The 17,123-nt window shown below is 48.0% G+C and overlaps 1 protein-coding gene across 1 annotated transcript in view; it reads right to left on the bottom strand.

The window, feature by feature from the left end:
• Positions 1–17,123, bottom strand: part of PAPPA (pappalysin 1) — a 180,560-nt gene that overhangs the window by 16,880 nt on the left and 146,557 nt on the right. The window contains exons 17-20 of the mRNA XM_005493856.4: positions 16,748–16,919; positions 13,228–13,375; positions 10,577–10,686; positions 4,026–4,097 (exon numbers count right to left, since the gene is read on the bottom strand). Coding sequence (XP_005493913.2) covers positions 4,026–4,097; positions 10,577–10,686; positions 13,228–13,375; positions 16,748–16,919 — 502 coding nt within the window. The remainder of the gene's footprint in view (positions 1–4,025; positions 4,098–10,576; positions 10,687–13,227; positions 13,376–16,747; positions 16,920–17,123) is intronic.

Here is a 17,123-nt window from a genome sequence, read left to right as displayed (position 1 = left end):
GTTGTGTGGAGACCTCACAGCACCTTCCAGTGCCTGCAGGGGCTACAGGGGGACAGTTCATCAGGAACTGTGGGGACAGGACAAGGGGAAATGGCTTCACATTGGAAGAATGGAAATTTAGGTTAGATGCCCAGAAGAAATCCTTCCCTGTGAGGGCAGTGAGACCCTGGCACTGAGCAGCTGTGGCTGCCCTGGATCCCTGGAAATGTCCAAGGCCAGGCTGGACAGGGCTTGGAGCAGCCTGGGATAGTGGAAGGTGGATTGGAAGTGGATGACCTTAAGGCCCCTTCCAACACAAACCATTCTATGATTCTATAATCCTGAAACCTGTAACAATATTTCAGAAGAAAACCACAAATATTTGAAGGAGCCATATAGTTTGTAACATACCAGCTGCCCTGAAAAGCAAGAGATAATTATTCCCCTTTCCCTTCTAAACAGACAGAAAAAAAGGACAGTAGATGGAAGGGAAATGAGCCCTTGTTGCCTCTTCACATCCCACATAAGAGGATGCTTCAGGAATATTAATTTGACTAGGCCCACAGACAGCATCCAGGCCTCTAAAATTGTGGCACCTTTGATAATTTTAAGCTAACCTTCCTAAACTGTGTGGGATAAGAAGAAGGTCATGTATTACAGCAAAATGGGCTTGCTTTTAATAGCTGAGCTTTTCACCAGAGTTCTCCTGACTCCGCAACACGTGTCAGCAACGAGGGCACAAAACAAATCACCAGGAGGAATGGAAGGGTCTGAGCTCAGCACAGGGACCATGTTCTGTTCTCTGAACAGCAGTGACTGTGTGGGACCTTGGCCATGGCACGTGATCTTCCTCCACTCCACAGCTCAGAGCTGGGATAATGGCAATTATTCAGAGGGACATTGTGGAGAGCTGTTAAGAGAAATTCATAAATCACCTTGAAAAAGAAAATGTGCTCATTAGGCTGGGCAATGTGATCACCAGTCCATGTGCTGCACAGGGCCTGAATAATAACCACGATTCTGAAGGAAAGGCCTGAATTCTTTCATTGAACATTGGAGCCCTTTTGGTCTGCAAGTACAGAAGTCCTTCTTGGAAGTCTAAGCTGTGCCTAATAGTAAAAAAGGTCCATACCACATGTGAGAATCCCAGGCAGACAATGAAAGCTCAGAAAAATGGATGATCAGCAGAGAGCAGAGTCATATCTCTGTAACTCTCCATGCACAGGCTCATGAGGCCATTCCCATTTTATCTACTCATTGAAAAGTTCACTTATTTTGCACTGAGAAAAACACACCAGGGACTCTCCTGCAAGAAGACATCATTGCAGAGCAGGCAGGATGTCTTGGGGAGGTTTCCTGGGAGGATTTTGCATCAGTTGCAGACCCAGAGTGTCCCAGGTGATGGAAACCTGAAGAAGAAGCCATGAGAGCTCACCGTGCTCTCCCCAGAGCTCACCATGGCCACACTCATCAGAATTGAAATGAACTCAATGGAGCGGGGCAAATGCACACTTTTACTGCTGATGTGCTGCAAATTTAAATATTTCTATCAGGTAGAGGAAACCCAGGCAATGATGGCAATATCAGACCACAGCAGGACTACCAGGAGGGGACAGACTCCCTCAGTGTCACTTGTTTAATTACGTGCAGATACTGCAAATGTTGGCAAGGAAATCAGAGTTACAGTGTGAGGCTGCTGCCCCTCTAAACTGTCTTAACTCCACTGATTTCCACAGATATTGATTTATTTATACAGGCAAAGGCTTTGACTTGAAAGCCCCCTTCCAATTTAATTAATATTCCAAGAGTTAAAAGGGAATGATTTATAAATACATGAAGAGATATTTTGAGGCCAAGCCGGTCATATTTAAAACTGTGAACTTTGCTCAACCTCGCAGGAAATTCTGCAGGCTTCTCCATGTTTCCCTTGTGTTGCCTGGCTCTGCCTGCTTGATGGGAAATCTTGACTTTAAATTTCCATCCCTATGCCTGTACCCTACACCTATGAATGCTGGAAAATCCATAAAGAAACTCGTGGAAGAATTTGCTCTGGCACAGAGTAGACAAGTCAGTCCTTTGGAGGAGGAGAAGAATGGGACAAAAAGCATACATTCTGATTTGGGACTAAAATCCTTGCTTGGGAGGCCCTGGAGGGTGAGGTCTCTGTTGCTCTTCATGAACATCTTGGTGCTCTGATATTTTTGGAGGACGATACATGAAGTCCAAAGGGACTCGTTTGCTGCTGAAACACCCAAGTTAGGTGCAGACAAGTACGAGGCTGACTCATAAGCCTCTGTTCCTGCCACTAGGGAGCGACAAAAAATCACATTGCAGCAGCTGCAGGGGTTCCCACTGCGATCACCAAGAGCCAAATAATGCCCCACTTACAGCCTCCTGTTCGGGGAAGCCTCCCTAATGCTAAGGATGCTCATACATTAGGGGTTGTATCAGCCTAATGGCCCACCATTATTGGCTTAATAGTCTCTGTTTCCATAGTCATGGGGAAGAAAAAAAAAAGCTTAGTGAAGATGGCATTTCTTCTGAAATCTTAATGCCAAGCTCTGGCCCATCCATGGATCCTGCTCTGAAATTATGCTAGAGGCCATTATCAATTGTCTGGGCAAAGCCTTCCCAGATGATGGATTAGGATGCAGTGACACTGCTGAATGAATGTTGAAAAGAGGAAAGTTCCTGTTGATGCAGAGGGCTCTGGCAATTACCAGTGATGGAAAGGAAGAAAATGCTGAGAAGAAGCATGTCAGTAATAATGGCTTCTGGTAAATTATTACATCATTGCAAAGTTTGTCTCAGTAACAGCTATCCTTAAACAGCAGGAGGATGGACACCCAGTGGTGCATCAGCACCTGAATGGCATTTTTTAATGGTGGCTGGATGTTATTTCAGCTCTCTTTGGAGAATGGGGGCACCCAGCCAGCCTGCATGAATGCGATGCGTGAGACAGCTTATGACATTCAGAGCCCTGACAGCAGAATGCTTTTCATTTAGGGAACAGCTAGACAGAAACTATTACATTGTTGGAGAGTTATTACCCTCCTGGGCCCAACATTTGTATGCGAAGGAAACCTGTCTTTCACTTCAAAACAAATCACATCCCACAGCAGTGTGGTCTGGAGCTTTGTGTCATATTCAGGAATTCAGACCCATGTTCTGACACTTTGGGCAAATAACTTCAGAGTGCTTGGGTGCTGAGAGCCTGGTCAGTGTGGCAGAAAGTCAGGACACGTGGAGGGAAGACACAGCTCTGCCTCTGCCCTGAGCCAGCTCATTTCCAAAATGCACATGGAGCTTCCCAACCTTCCAGAGGTGCCACAAGGATTGGCTTCTTGCTGTGGGTGAGATACTCATGATGGAAACCACACGAGTGCCATGTCACAGACTGAGGTGTTCCAGCCCTGTTTAACCACCAGAAGCATCTTCAGTCTTCTCAGACATTTCAAAAATTGCTGCTGGCAGAAGCAACATCCTTCAAAATAATTACTTTTTTTTCTCAAGTAACTTGCAAGACTCTAAAAGTCTATCACAGCTGAAATGTAACGGTATGTTTCTGATTGTTTTTTTTCTGGTTTAGACAGAGGTGGCCAGTGGAGGGAGGTGTGATTTTCTCCATGTCCAGCTGTGCTGTCCACCCAGTGGTATCATCTCTGGCTTTCCTAAACTTTCTCTGCCCACACCAATGCCCAAAGCTTAGCTGGCCTTAAAAAGAATTGTCCCTGAAATAAGTCAAGATCAAGGAAAAAAAAGAGAACTTTTGCAACTTCCCAGAAACTCCCAGATTCTGGGAAATTCTTTTGGTCAACCAATGTTTTTGAGCTGTTTGATCATTTAACTCCTGTGAGAGTCACCAACCATCATCTCTGGGAAAACCACGAATTTCCCCACTGAGTATCAGAACCAATGCAGGCAATCAGTCTGTGTGATAGGGTGGTCATTGGAAACCAGAATTTCCAGCCCACGTGCCTGCAGTGATTGTTTCTGTAAGATTTAGGAGAGTCACCATGGACCACCTGAGCTAAAGCCAAACTCACCTCACAGCCTTTAACACAATGAATCAGGGAAGGGTGAGGGTACCACTTGAGTCCTGCTGTGCAGACAACACTCTGGAGGGAAGAAATAAAAAAAAAAAAAAAAAAAAAGCAACAGGTTAAGACAAAGAAATCAGTGTACAGAAAGTCAGTGTGCTGGCTCCTATGGCTCTCCAGTACTTAACCAATGAAGTTCAGTTCCTAACACCTCTTGTGTTCTCAGGACCTGGCTGTCCTCCAGGTATTTACAAGAAGTGTTGGACTTGACACTTGCAATAACAGAGCATTTGAGATTAAAATAATATTTGAGGTTCTCCTAAAATGTCATGCCCAATATTTCACTCATGGTGGGGGAATGTGGCAGGGAAAGGCAGAGGCACAGGTCCACTTTTGCTCTTGGGTAGGGGGGAGGCATTCTAGGAATTAATTTAGGGATTTCTTTGGTGCTGCCAAGAATTGCTTTCTTTCACTGCCCATCATACCTTACCTTTGATTACTGAAGATGGTAGCAGCTAAAGGTGGATTTTCAGACACATTTTAGCACCATCTTAAATAAAAGCACCTCCCACCACACACTTTCAGAATAACCCCCAGACAGGACAGCATCCTTGGCTACATTTTATGAGCTGTATAGTAATTTCTCTACCAACTTTGCCTATAGAAAAAAGTTGCACGCTCAGTTTTGGGCAAAAATGATGACCATCCTCCTAGACAATGACACAGATAGAGACACCTAGATTGAAAGAGTGGATGAAAACTTTGGCTGGTCAGTGGAGATGATGGTTCCACACCATGGGCATCCTGGAGATAGGGCTCTCCAATGTTCCTTTGGGGTTGTTGCCCATGGATGAAGCCCTACAGTGTCCAGTTGAGCAAGATGAACACACAGAGACTCACCTAAAGCATGGGGTTGGTGCTTGATGGAGGCCTGGGGAAGGAAGGGATTAACATTTGGGAAGACCCAACACAGAAGCCATCCCTTCCCCTGTTCATCTGAGGGCTAATTTATTCCATCTGCAGGGGGAACCTCAGCTTGTTTTTACAGTTCCTGTCATTGGAGGCTTACCTGGCGTGTGCTAGAAAAAAGGACTTTTATACTATCTGACTCGGGCTGTTTATCTTTCCGATGCTCTTGGATTTTCCACTATTAGTCAAGCCCAGCTTGCCCCACCTGCCTCTCAACAGGGCCTGTCTGTGTGAGCAGAGAAGAGGCAGGGGAGGGGAGGATGTTGTTTATCCCCAGGGAAGGAGGGAGGGAGGCCGCAAGGTGCGGGGCCCCGCGGTGTCACACGTTCCCCCTTGACAGACAGCTGGAGATTTCCAGGCTGCTGCCTGCCACAAATGGTGAGGGCTTTTCTCTGCCCCCACCCCCTTCTGTTTGTTGCACTTCAGAGGGGAGAGAAAGGAAACTTTCCTAGGTTTGAAAATAAACAAGGCCAATCGACAGAGAGGGAGCAGGGAGAGCAAAGGAAGCAGTTCAAGAGCAGCATTTGAACCCAAGAATTAGAACAAAGTGGAAAAAATTCAGGGGTCTGTCTCCTGTATCCAAGGCCAGCAGACAATAAGTGGAAGAAGTGCACTTCCAAAGAGCACCTCACATTCCCCTGGTAAGAAGCATCAATATTTACAAAACCTCACAATCTGTGAGTGTGTGAGCATGCAGAGGGAACAAAAGAAACCAAATAGCCCTGAACCAGGCTCTTCAGAGAGGAGCTTTCCACACGAGAGCAATCCCTCACAGAGGATGCACTGACTGTTTTCCTGACCCTTCAAGTATTAAAACACCAGCACATCCCTTAAAGGAATGGATGGGAGGTGAAGTTTCTAAGACAGTTCTCTCTGAGTGCTCACTCAAGGTCATCTTCAATCCCAAACACAGCCTTGGGCTGGGCATCCTCAGGGAATGGGAATGAGCCAATGCTCTCCACAGCACAGGAAAGCCTGGAGCCAGGTGAATCACTGAGTCCTTTGGACATTCCCATTCCTCTGGAGAGGGACCTGCCAACAGCTTCATAGCTCCACACCAGTTACTTTGTCCTCTCCTTGGATCATCCTTTGCTCGCAGAGACCACTAGAGCTGAATTCAATCCTGCTAACATTCCTGGAGCTGGAAGCAGAGAGGGAAGGACGCTTAGCCATAGTCCTGAGTCCTTTTTCTGGTTTTCCAAGCCCTCAGTTCCTACCACTCAGCCTGTTTGTACCCTCAGGCTGCTGCTGTGCTGTGTGCAGTGCACAGAGAATGTGAGTAGAGAGAGAGACTGGGCTGGAAAACTGAGAAATTGGGAATGATTTGGATTGCTGGGCATTGTTTCTGCCTCCTGCAATTCAAACAGGCATACAGGTGCCACAGGGTGCTGTGTGGGGCACCTGAAATGAACAAATGTATAGAAAGCAAGCAAGGATGGGTGAAGGTGGGTACATGAGAATGACCTGATGGAGTCGGTGTGCACAGACAGGTAGACTCAGAATGCCAGCAAAGGATGGCATGACACATGGAAGCACCACATCCACCACATGCTGCCTGGGGAATAAAATCCATCTGGCCACTGTCCCTGGGAGCTCTGTCCCTTCCCTGTGCTGTCCTGTGCCCCAGGCCCCCATGGTGACATCTGCTGCCCCCATGGTGACATCGCTCCCCTCGTGCAGCACAGCTGTGCAGCCAGGTGGGGTGACTGGGGTCCTGTCCCCCAGGAACAACACCCTGCCACATCTGCGTGGGTGCCTGGGACTCCATCTGCTGTGCAGGGAGAGGGAGCCGGGCTGTGCTCCCACAGTAGGTGACAAAGAGCCAAGGAAGCAAATCAAGCCGTCATTTTCTCCTTGTGAAGGAAGACCCAGCGCCTCTGGTGCCGGCTTCCCTCCCGTGGTGGCACTAACACAATGATGTCAACCCTTTGTGGGCTGCAAGGGGATCAGGTTTCCCCCAGAGAGGCTGGTGGAGAGCTTTCCTCCACCTCAGATGGGTCAAGTGTCCCCCCAGGCTGGAGCCCAGGGACTGGCATCTCCTGCTCTCAGTAACTCACTCCTCAGGCACTAAAGGAACAGAACAATTAACCATGGGCTTTGTGAGTGAGGGGATCAGCCAGGAAAGGGGACTCCTCCTGTAGCTGCAGATGGAATGGGATCTCCTGCCTTCCCAGGAGTGGAGCAGCTGCACCACAGTGGGTCACATCACTGTTTCGTGACTCAGTTTCCCTGCCACAAAATGAGCCTGAAACTCTCCAAAACCAAAAACCAAAAAAACCCCAACAAACAAACAAACAAAAACCTACCAACCAACCAAACAAAAAACCCCAAAAAACCCAACCCCAGAAAGCCCCCACAAACAAACAAAAAAAACCAAACAAAAAATACTGAGAGGGTAAGAAGGAAGGAAAAGTGCAAAGCTTTAGTGATTATGGGAGTATTTAAGGAGCATTCCCACTAACGAGTTCTGGACATTTTTAATCCCAGGGCTTGCATGGGAAGAGGGGCCATGGTCATGCTCAGCCCAGCAGAGCTGGGACATGCAGACCCTTTGAAGGCTCTCCCAGGCATGCACATGCCTGCACACTATTTAGCCTGTCCCTACTCAGCACTAAGGCAAGAACCCAAGTTCAGACAACCTAAGAAATGAGGTGTCTGCTCTGTTTCTCTGCAGTCAATGGGAAAGAGCTGTCAAGCTGTCTCTTGGAGATATTTCCCTTTTTTTTCTCCCCACTGCCTGCACAGTCATTCTTGGCAGCTCTATCCATCGGTGTCTTCAGCAGCTTCTTGTGCCACACACAGTGAAGGGAAAATTGTGGGGACAGCACTGGCTGCTCTGAGCACACCCCACAGCAGAATAGAGGTACAGAACATTTCAGGTGATCTTTTTGGTTTTTTTTTTCTTGCTGAAGATTCTGATTTGGAAGACACTGCCAGCTTATACTGATTTCAGCAAACTGTTTCAGACCCAATAAAGCAACTCAACCTAAATGAATTCTGAAAAATACAAAAATATTTACACATTTTGTGAAATGAAATATCTGTTGTTGTTTATTGTTTGAGAGGACATTTAATTTCTAAGTCTTTGCTGTGTTTTTGTTTGTTTCTTTCATTTTAACTAAACAAAAAGTTTACAAAATCTTCTTGGAAATGAAATGCTACGTTATGTTCAAACCAACATGTTTTTTCTTCCAATTTTTTGGTTCACCAAAAATCACAATAACAAAAGGGTCTCTTTGATTAAGGATTTTTTTTTACAATTCAGGAGAACTTTGAGTGAACCGAAAAATCAAGTGATTTCCACAGCTCTGCTCTAAACAACCCTCAGAGAAGGGATAGTTCCTTCTTTCCACTTTGCTTCCATAACAGATGTTGCTTGAGCTGCTACAGACAAATTATTTATTTTTCCTTGTCAGCTCTCCCTGTGTTTTCTCTGTCCCCATCCCCTCAAAGGTAAGCACCACAGATCAGTCCTGCCTTTATCTTCTTCCCATCCTGCCCTCATTTGTACTTTACTTGTGCCTGAAATTAAAGCAACAAAAAAGTGTTTCCTTTGCGTCATTCAAGCGCTCCGAGGTGCACAAAGACTCGCCGTGTAAATGCAACCAGCTGCTCCCTGTGCTCATATGGCACAACAGCAGAGCTGTCACTGGCCATAAACAGAGACACGGCTTATTAATGACATATAACACATTGCCATGGGGACCTTCCCCCAAGGCATCCCAGCCCCATCTCTCCAGGATGTCCCCACTCCCACCGGAGGCAGCGTTTCTCCTGGAGGTGCCCCAAGAGGTGTTGCTCCCCATGGGTGACATCCCATTATCTGCAGAGTTGGATAAGATGGATGTTTTACAGCTACCGATTTTTTAATTAAGGATTTTTTAATCCCTTCCAACACGAGTTCTCCAGCCCAAACCTCACTGTCTAGTCACAAAGCATTTGTGGAACTTGTGTCTGCTCAGGACCTAAAGCTCTTGCAAGATCTTCACCATCAGGGGTGAAAAAAGGGCTTATTTACTGCTGTGCTCTTGGAAACCATGATTTCTCCTCCATCCCTCACTCCCCTTGTCTCCCCCTTTACTACTCTATGTTTTCCCTGCTGCCTAATGAGCCCTCCAGAGACCTGCAGGTATAAAACTCGTTACAGCTCCCTCCACGTACCCGCATCAATAAGTGAAGGAGTGCAGAGAGAACAGGAGGGAAGCTGTCACTTTATTTCCCCATGAATTACAAACCACTTTAAAGTCTGGCACTCAGGAAAGGGCCAGTGAGAAATTGCCCCTCATACAGAGATAGGGGTTTTCTTTATGCTTCATGCCAGAAACTTGGCAAAGCCTTGGCTTATAAGGCAGTCACAGAACATCAGCGTCTGGAGAGAATGGGAAGCTGAGAAGGACATTATGAGCTTGTCATATTATCTGGACTTAAGTTTCCCACTCCTTTCCCAGATTTATTCTCTTACTCTGCATGAAACAGTGAAGTTCAAAGTGGTGGAGAGTTCTGGAGCCACTTGCTACCCACAGCCAAGGCCAGATTTCAAAAATCCCAAACCCTAGGCGTACATTTAGGCATGTAGAGAAGCAAATAGACTGTCAAAGCTGCTCAAGACATGCTGGGGCTGTGTTGGCTGCTTGTTCTCCTTCTTAATGGAGTTCAGGTGTGTAAAACAGACTCCTGCAAAGCCAGGCCCAAGTATGTAAAAGCCAGAGGTGTTTGCTCAAGCACCATCAGTAACTTGCACTCTGGTGACACCTGATGTGCCACCGTCTTCCACCACATGCTCGAGCGTGTGTCCAGTTAGACTTCCACACCTGCAGAAATGCCATAAAGCCACAAACACCTGGTTTGTTTGTAGGAACATGAGGGTTTCCAGGAAGAGCTAGGTGAGTGTGCCTCCCCCTGACACCCAAGCGTGGGCATGACACCCAGCAGCTGTTTGCTGCCAGCGGGGCTGAGTGTGTGTGTGTGCATGTGGTGTGCACGTCCCCATCAGGGCCCGCTGGCACTGCTGTGTGCTGGAGGACGCTCGGGACTGTGAGCAGCTCGTGCTGGCTCTGCGTTTGCAGCAGGCAGGAGGGAGAAGTGGTGACCTCTGGAAGGGGCTGTGCTGAGCAGGCAGCTCTTGCATGCGGGCGCAGGGGCGGGGGGAGTGCTCAGCCAGCTCTGCGGGGTCGGGAAATGAAAAACCCTCTGTATCAGCTGCTTTTGTCATCCAGGAGCGGCACAGAAAAATCCAGCCCTGCCACCCAAAGAATGCAAAATACGGAACAGGAGGAAGAAAATAAAGCCTGGCCAGTGCCCTTTCTCTGGCTGTCCATCACATCTTCCTGCTGAATTTCCAGATCCAAGCCCACTGGTGTGAGGCCTCTACCTTGAACTGACTTTCACTTGGTAAACACAGACAGAAAGCAACTTGGAGAGAAAGCCACTTGCAGAGAAAGCCACTGTGTTACTGGAACAAACACAAGAAAAATCTGGAATTCTTTCCTAAAGGTCCAAATTCCCCGTTTTCCACAGGTAACGCTGATCACTCACTGCTCACAAACATGCAACAAAGGATGTGGTTCGTGCAGTCGCCAGGCACTGACCTTCACTCTCTGAGGGTTCATCCAGTGCTGGATGTCTTGCACAGTCTCGTTCACGCGCAGGAGGATGGGCTCGTGACTGTGATCCAGACAGGAGGTGGTACACTCCGTGCCTGCTCAAAACACAAAGGGGATAAAGCTAAAGGATAAAGCAGGCAGCTTCTGACCCTTCCAGCATCCTTCCAGCTGAAGGACAGGATTACGGCTCGTTTTTCCTAAATTGCAATTAGCAGTCAACCATAACTATCACATATCTCCTAGCCACATGTGAAGTGCTGAGTACAGCCCTGTGCTGAGCAGGGGAGCGTGGGGGTGGCAGGTTTTCCAAGGCCTTTTTGAACAAGCTGCAAATGTAAGTGTTTCACTGGCTATTAACTCCAAGAAGGGGGTCAGGTTTTGCGCTTTCATATCAAGACAATGTGAAGGTTTTTCCATTTCTACTGCTCTTTCAAGCATTGGGGCTGATTAGGGAGAGGCTGTCGAACTCATCTCATCTGTGACATGACAGAAACCTATTTTTTGATGGGTCAGATTTACAAACATCCAATAATAATCATCCAAAGGGTGATCAAACCTAATGATATTGGAGACCAGATATCACCCAAGTTCCACAGTCAATAAGAAGTACGCAGAAAAGGTAATGATGGCTTTGTTCACACATAAACCTGCTTTTTCTCTGATTAACTGTCATGCCCAGTGGGAATCCTGTCCTTTCTTTATTAAAACATGCTGTGATACTCTGCAGCAATATCCCAGAGCCCTGTGGTGACACAACCATAAGCCCTTGTGTGTTGGACCATTACCATTTCCCCCCTGGAAAATCACTCTTGAATGGCACAGCTGCTGCAAACATGTCATTAGGATTTCTGCACTCCAATCAGCGCTGGGGGAGGAATTAATCTCTGCACTGGTTTGGAGAGCTGAACCTTTGGCTCAACACACGCCTCAGCCTGGAAGGGCAGATTAGGTGTCTGAGGAATTACTGAAGGTGTGTGGGATTCATAGTGACCACGACTGGTTGCTATTATTTTTCCCACCTGCTTCTGCCTTCTCACATTCTCCACTTGGAGGAGTCAGTGGGAGCAGCCAGATGGAGGCTGGAAAGATGGGGAGTGCTTGAGGTTTGTTTTGCTTTCCCAGGACACCTGGAAGTGGCTCCAAGGACCGACTGGATGAGGCCTATTGACACCATCCCCAGAGGGAATGAGTGGCTCCTCTCCATGAGCGAGGTGGACACTTTCTCAAAAGGACATTGGTCAGGCTTTAAAAAATGCAAAGAAGAGAGGAAAACCCCAACATCTGATCCCAAAAGTTGGTGCTGGGTGAGCCTACAAAGTGTGTGGTATGTCTCCATCTGCTGAGAACGAGAGCCAGCGGCCACTGTGCCCTCTCTGAGCTCCAAATCCCTCTCCAGAGAGAGCCCCACTCCTGTGGGGGGTCTGCCCCACGCATCCCTCACCTCCATGGTGCTGTGTGGTCCCATCCTGGGGTCAGGCCCACCAGTCCCTGGGATTGGCACCTGCTGACAGTCACTGTGACAGGAGCCAGAGCTGGCAGGCACCCAGCACTGAGACGCTGCCCTCCAAAACCAGGAACTGGGGTTTCTCTCCTTGCAAAAACCTGTCTGGCCCTGGAGGTAACCTCGTCTCAAGGGTAAAACGCCTCTCCACATTAAGAGTCGCCGCAGCCGCTCGCTCTCCCGGGCTCCACCACGCTGGTGGAGAGGAGCGGGTCGGAATTGTTTTGATATATGATCTGTAATTGGCATCATTACAGAGCGGTGATCTCATCCAGGTCGTGTTCTCCTCCCCGGGGAGGGAACACAAGGAGGCTTGCAGTCCTGCGCATGGCTGCGATATAATGAGGGAGCCGCGCAAGGAGGAAATTTCTCCAAGTTCAAAGGGACAGGCGGAGGCAGGAGGGGGATGGCAGGGGCTGGGAGGGGGGCTGCAGGAAGGGGCCTCGCAAACCTGTGTGGGCTGCAGGCAGTGCAGCTCCTGTTGCAGCCCTTACAGCAGGGAGACCCCCAAAATGGGGGCTGAAAGTACAATATGGTGTGTACAGCTCAGAGTGTCTGTCCCTCCCTGCGCCTGGGTGACACAAAGCCAAGCTGAGCACAGCAGTCATCACCCCTCACACAGGGAACAGTTACCTCAGAAAGAAGGAGGAAAACAGACCCTTTAAAACAGCTCCTAAAGAACTATCATAGCAAAGGGAATGCTCAGCTGGTCTCATAATGTTTCTGGGAAGACCTGAATTATCCTAGTGCTGCATTCTCCTGTCAACTCCCTGCCTTTCAGCTTCTGGAGTGAGGGTTTGTGCATGCGGCTGGAGGAGTGGGGCATTACAAAAGCGTAAGAACAAAAGCAGGTACAATCCCTCCCTGGCACAGTCTGGCATGCTGCTGCCCCTGAAAACCAAGAAGGCACACCATGAAACTGGAAGCCCTGCAAGGAGCCTGCAGTCAGAGCATGTTACATGATGCCTGGCCTCTCAGAGCTTCACTTTTTCTAAAAGCATTTCCCTCAAAAGCCTCCCATAGCAGTCTCTTGGGCAAACAGGTTACTTGAAGGATTCCTTCCTCCCTCCCTTCCATCCCCATCCTCTCCCTGGTCTCCTGCTCCCACCTGGGGACAGGTGTGGGTGTCACCCACCTATGCCATAGCCGCCGGCACACTGCAGCTTCAGGTGGCTGTTGAGCTGGGTGGGCAGAGCACACTGTCCCTGCATCTCCCTGCACAGGTGGAAGGAGCCGCTCCAGGTGCCATCCTTCCGGCAGTGGATCACATTGCTCCCACGGCCCTGGGAATGAGGGAAGGAGATAGTGAGAATTAACAAAAAAATAGCAAGGAGAGGTTGAGAGGTGAGGAGTGAGCAGAGCTGTGGTGTTGGAGCAAAGTTCTGTTGCAGCTGGAAAAGCCCCTGGTTGGGATTGCCAGTCCTAGGAGCAGAAGGAGTTTTCTTCCAAAGAATAAAGAAAAGGAAACCTACAGTGTTCACACACACACACACAGAGACACACATACATCTCTTCTCTTTTGTACAATTCAAGGTCTTCACAAGCCCCTTGCAAGGTCTACACCTTAGAACAGCCCCACTGCTGCTGCAATTAAGGTGCCTTCACCCCGTTTGCCTTCCTCCTTGTTACAGAGAGGTTGGTGTCGAATGCAGACATCCTTTTTCCTCTTCACATTTTCTAACCAGTTACATCATCTCTCTCCAAAAAGAAAGAATCCCCAATGGCCATCTGAAGGAGGAAGGGAGAGTGGGACACGAGCTTAGCAGGGCAGAACGTGCTCTTTAGAGCTTGGCTGCCTTGAGTGACAGCAGGCGGAGGGGCTGAGACAGACACGCACAGAGGCAGGTGCGGAGGACGAAAAGATCCTCTGGTGTGGGAATGGGCAAGGAACAGAATATGACATTTCTCTTATAGAAGAGATTCTTGGTATGATACTGAAGAATGAATACCAAAGTCCGAGGGGAAATATCATGCCCTTTAAAGACAACAAAGGAGTGCGCAGGCAATCTTTGGTCAGATCTATCCACACAGCGTTGGGGATTTCTGTGCAAACAAGCTGTTCTGTGGGATCTGTGGGCCCAGCTGCCATAGGGCAATGTGGGACATTCAACAGGAGCATGTCTGGTGTGGTTGGGCTCCAAAACTCCTGTGGGGGCCTTACTGGGTGGGAGAATCATGCAGGATCTCTGCTTCTCCTCACCCGATTTTCACGCCAGACATGTTGCCTGCTCTCTACCCGCCCTACTCTTGGACACTGTGCAGGATATCTTTGGGGATTCTTTAATGTGCTGTCCATGCTGGGATCCCTGCAGGACTGCTGAGCGTTTTGGATGAGCTCTGCCCCACAACTCACACCCATTGTTGCACAGGGACCTGCACAAGCCCCTGGTACCAGCATGGAAGAGGGCTCAGCCTTTAGTGGTAATCTTGTCCTTAATATCCTAAAGCTTCCCTTTTTTTGCTCATCTTTGTTAATGAACACAGTGTTTAGTGAGATGCAAAGTGGTATTAGCAGCAGACTACGGTGTGGGACCTGCTTCCCCTTCTCTAGACATCTGGCCATTGCCAGAAGTAATAAGGAAATCATATGAAAGGAATAATGGAGCAGATGGACTCAGGGTGAGATCCTGCTTGGTGATTCTCACCTAAGGGCCAGTTTGGCAGAGATTGATTAATTTAGATCTGACTGTTTATATGATTTGTGTACAATATGCAGAAATGGAAGACCCTTGCTCTGGTGCCAAGGGAGGTACCTGCTTAAATGACCATTACATTCCTGGTGATTAAGAGATGCTGTATGTGCAGCCAAGTAATGGTCTTCCAGCATGGTGACAGAGTCAGGAATAAATTGCTAAATTATAATTGAGCACAATTTGCTGTTTTAGCAAGTTGGTGCACTTCCCTTGCAATTTCCATGCCAGGGTTCAAATGTGATTTTCAAAGATGAGCCATGAAACCTGATTTATGTTCCTGGAGCTGGCTGTGCTTGAGGGTACTCCTGTATAGTTTCAGCAACATACTCGGAGATCCCAGGATATCCATTGCTATAGTAACATCCTGTCCATCATTCCCTGACCTGCAAAATCTCTTGTGAAAACCCCTGCTGGGTTTCTTGCTTGGATGCAACGTGTATTATCACCTTATATAGCTGAGAGAGACTTAGTGGGGTTTAATCCTTAAATAATTAACACCTCTCAAGTGGTTCTGGCTTGTGCCAGGAGCTCTTGCTCTTCTTCTGTAGCCTATTTTCTGAGATATCTGAAAATACTTTTCACTGTAAATACCTTTCTCAAGATTTTATCTGCTCCTTTGCCCAAGGTGCTTTCGCAGCTGAGCAGTCACTCCTCTCCCTCCCAGTGAATAGACAGAGTTGTATCTCTTCCTTCCCAGAGCTTACTTCATTACTGCTGTAACCCTGACTCCACTGCTTGCTCCTCTTCGTGTTCACCTCATTTAAAAGCAAACACAAGCCCATTCCACCAGCTGTCATTGCCCTGGATGTCCCAGTTTCCCCACACTGGCTGTGCTGGAACACAGCACGGGCCATGCTGCCCCTCTGAGCAAGTGGTGGATGCACAAAGCCACGGCTGCTGTGTCCCAGAGCTCCCACCCCCTCTGCACCCATGCCTGCAACTTCTCATTTCACACTGCTCAAAACCTCCCTCCAAGTCTTAAACAAGGAAAACTTTCCCAGGTGCCCTGATGTGAAACGCTGGGGCTCTGTCTGTTGTCACCATGCAAAAGGCAGGCCAGAGGACAGGGAATAGGAGCTTTTAACATGTGGAGCAGGTACCAGAGGTGTCTTTCACATGACTGCCCCTAGAGCAGGGTTGGTACCTTTTTAAAGGTCCTCAGATTCTGATCTGATGATCTGATGATCTAAATTCTGATGATATGAAACAGCCCTTGTCAGAGTACACCCTGCTCCAAGCAGTGCCTGCAGCTGCTGCAGCTTCCACATCCCCACTTTCTCTTCCCAAGCAGAGGGAGCAGCAGCAGCACTTCTGGGAGAAGTTACTTATCTCACAAACTATAATTACCTCTGGTGAGGAAAACTAGGCATTTCAAATAAGATAGTAGAGGCCAGACCGTCTCATATCAGTGAACACAGCTCCCAGGAAGCCAAAGGCAACATGCTGATTTGTGCCAGATGGGGATCTGACCTCTGATGCCAAATGACACCTTCACAGCCAGAAAAACATGGAAGTTTAGAGAGAATTCACCTGAATAGTTGTAATCCCTATGGTGCTAAATTATCACACAACACACAGACATAAAATGGTAAAAACGAGAGAAAAATGAGGTAAAACAGAATGAATATATGGGATAAGTGTAGATAACTCATATTCTACTTACTTTGATTTGTTGCTGCTGATTTTCTAGCCAGATAAAGCCCCTGTGGCAGATTTTTCTGCCATTTACTGTCTAGAAATGGTAAGTCAGCCACTTCTAATCCTCTACAGGTAATAGTTAATACTGTCATTACTATATAAAAATAATATTTCCAGGCTCTTCCTCAACTTTAAATTTGATTTGCCCTTCTGCATTTCCCTGGTTTCGAAGGAGCCCAATATCCCTTGGCCTCTCCAAGATAGGGAAGGTATGAAAAAGCCAGACTTGCGTGGGCTGAGGTGGTTTGGGTAAGGCAGACTCACCGACTGGCTGTCATCATCCTCGCACTTGATGCGGCACTCGCTGTTGAACTGGAAGCCGTTGGAGCACTGGTAGAGCCCGTGGAACTTGGAAGGTGGAGGGTCACAGGTGACGGGCACGCAGGCGCCTGGCAGCCACGTGCCATCTTGCGTGCACTGGATCTTAAAGGCTCGCCTTTTTGTGCAGAAAAAAGCAACATTTAGTGAGTGGCTGAGTCAGCAGGGAGCCTCTAAAGGCTCCGAGCTCTGCTAGCAGGTTGCAGGAGATGGGTGTGCTCGAGCTTTTAACACTCGGGGAACAAGTTGTGAATCTGCGTCATGAGGTCTCTGAGCAAAAATAACAATTATTTGAAAAACCAACATTGAGCTGCCCAGCCTA

The sequence above is a fragment of the Zonotrichia albicollis genome, chromosome 21 (assembly GCF_047830755.1).
Source record: "Zonotrichia albicollis isolate bZonAlb1 chromosome 21, bZonAlb1.hap1, whole genome shotgun sequence".
Classification (NCBI taxonomy): domain Eukaryota; kingdom Metazoa; phylum Chordata; class Aves; order Passeriformes; family Passerellidae; genus Zonotrichia; species Zonotrichia albicollis.
The sequence above is the reverse complement of the archived record's forward strand: the minus strand, read 5'-3'. Positions and strand labels throughout refer to the sequence as shown.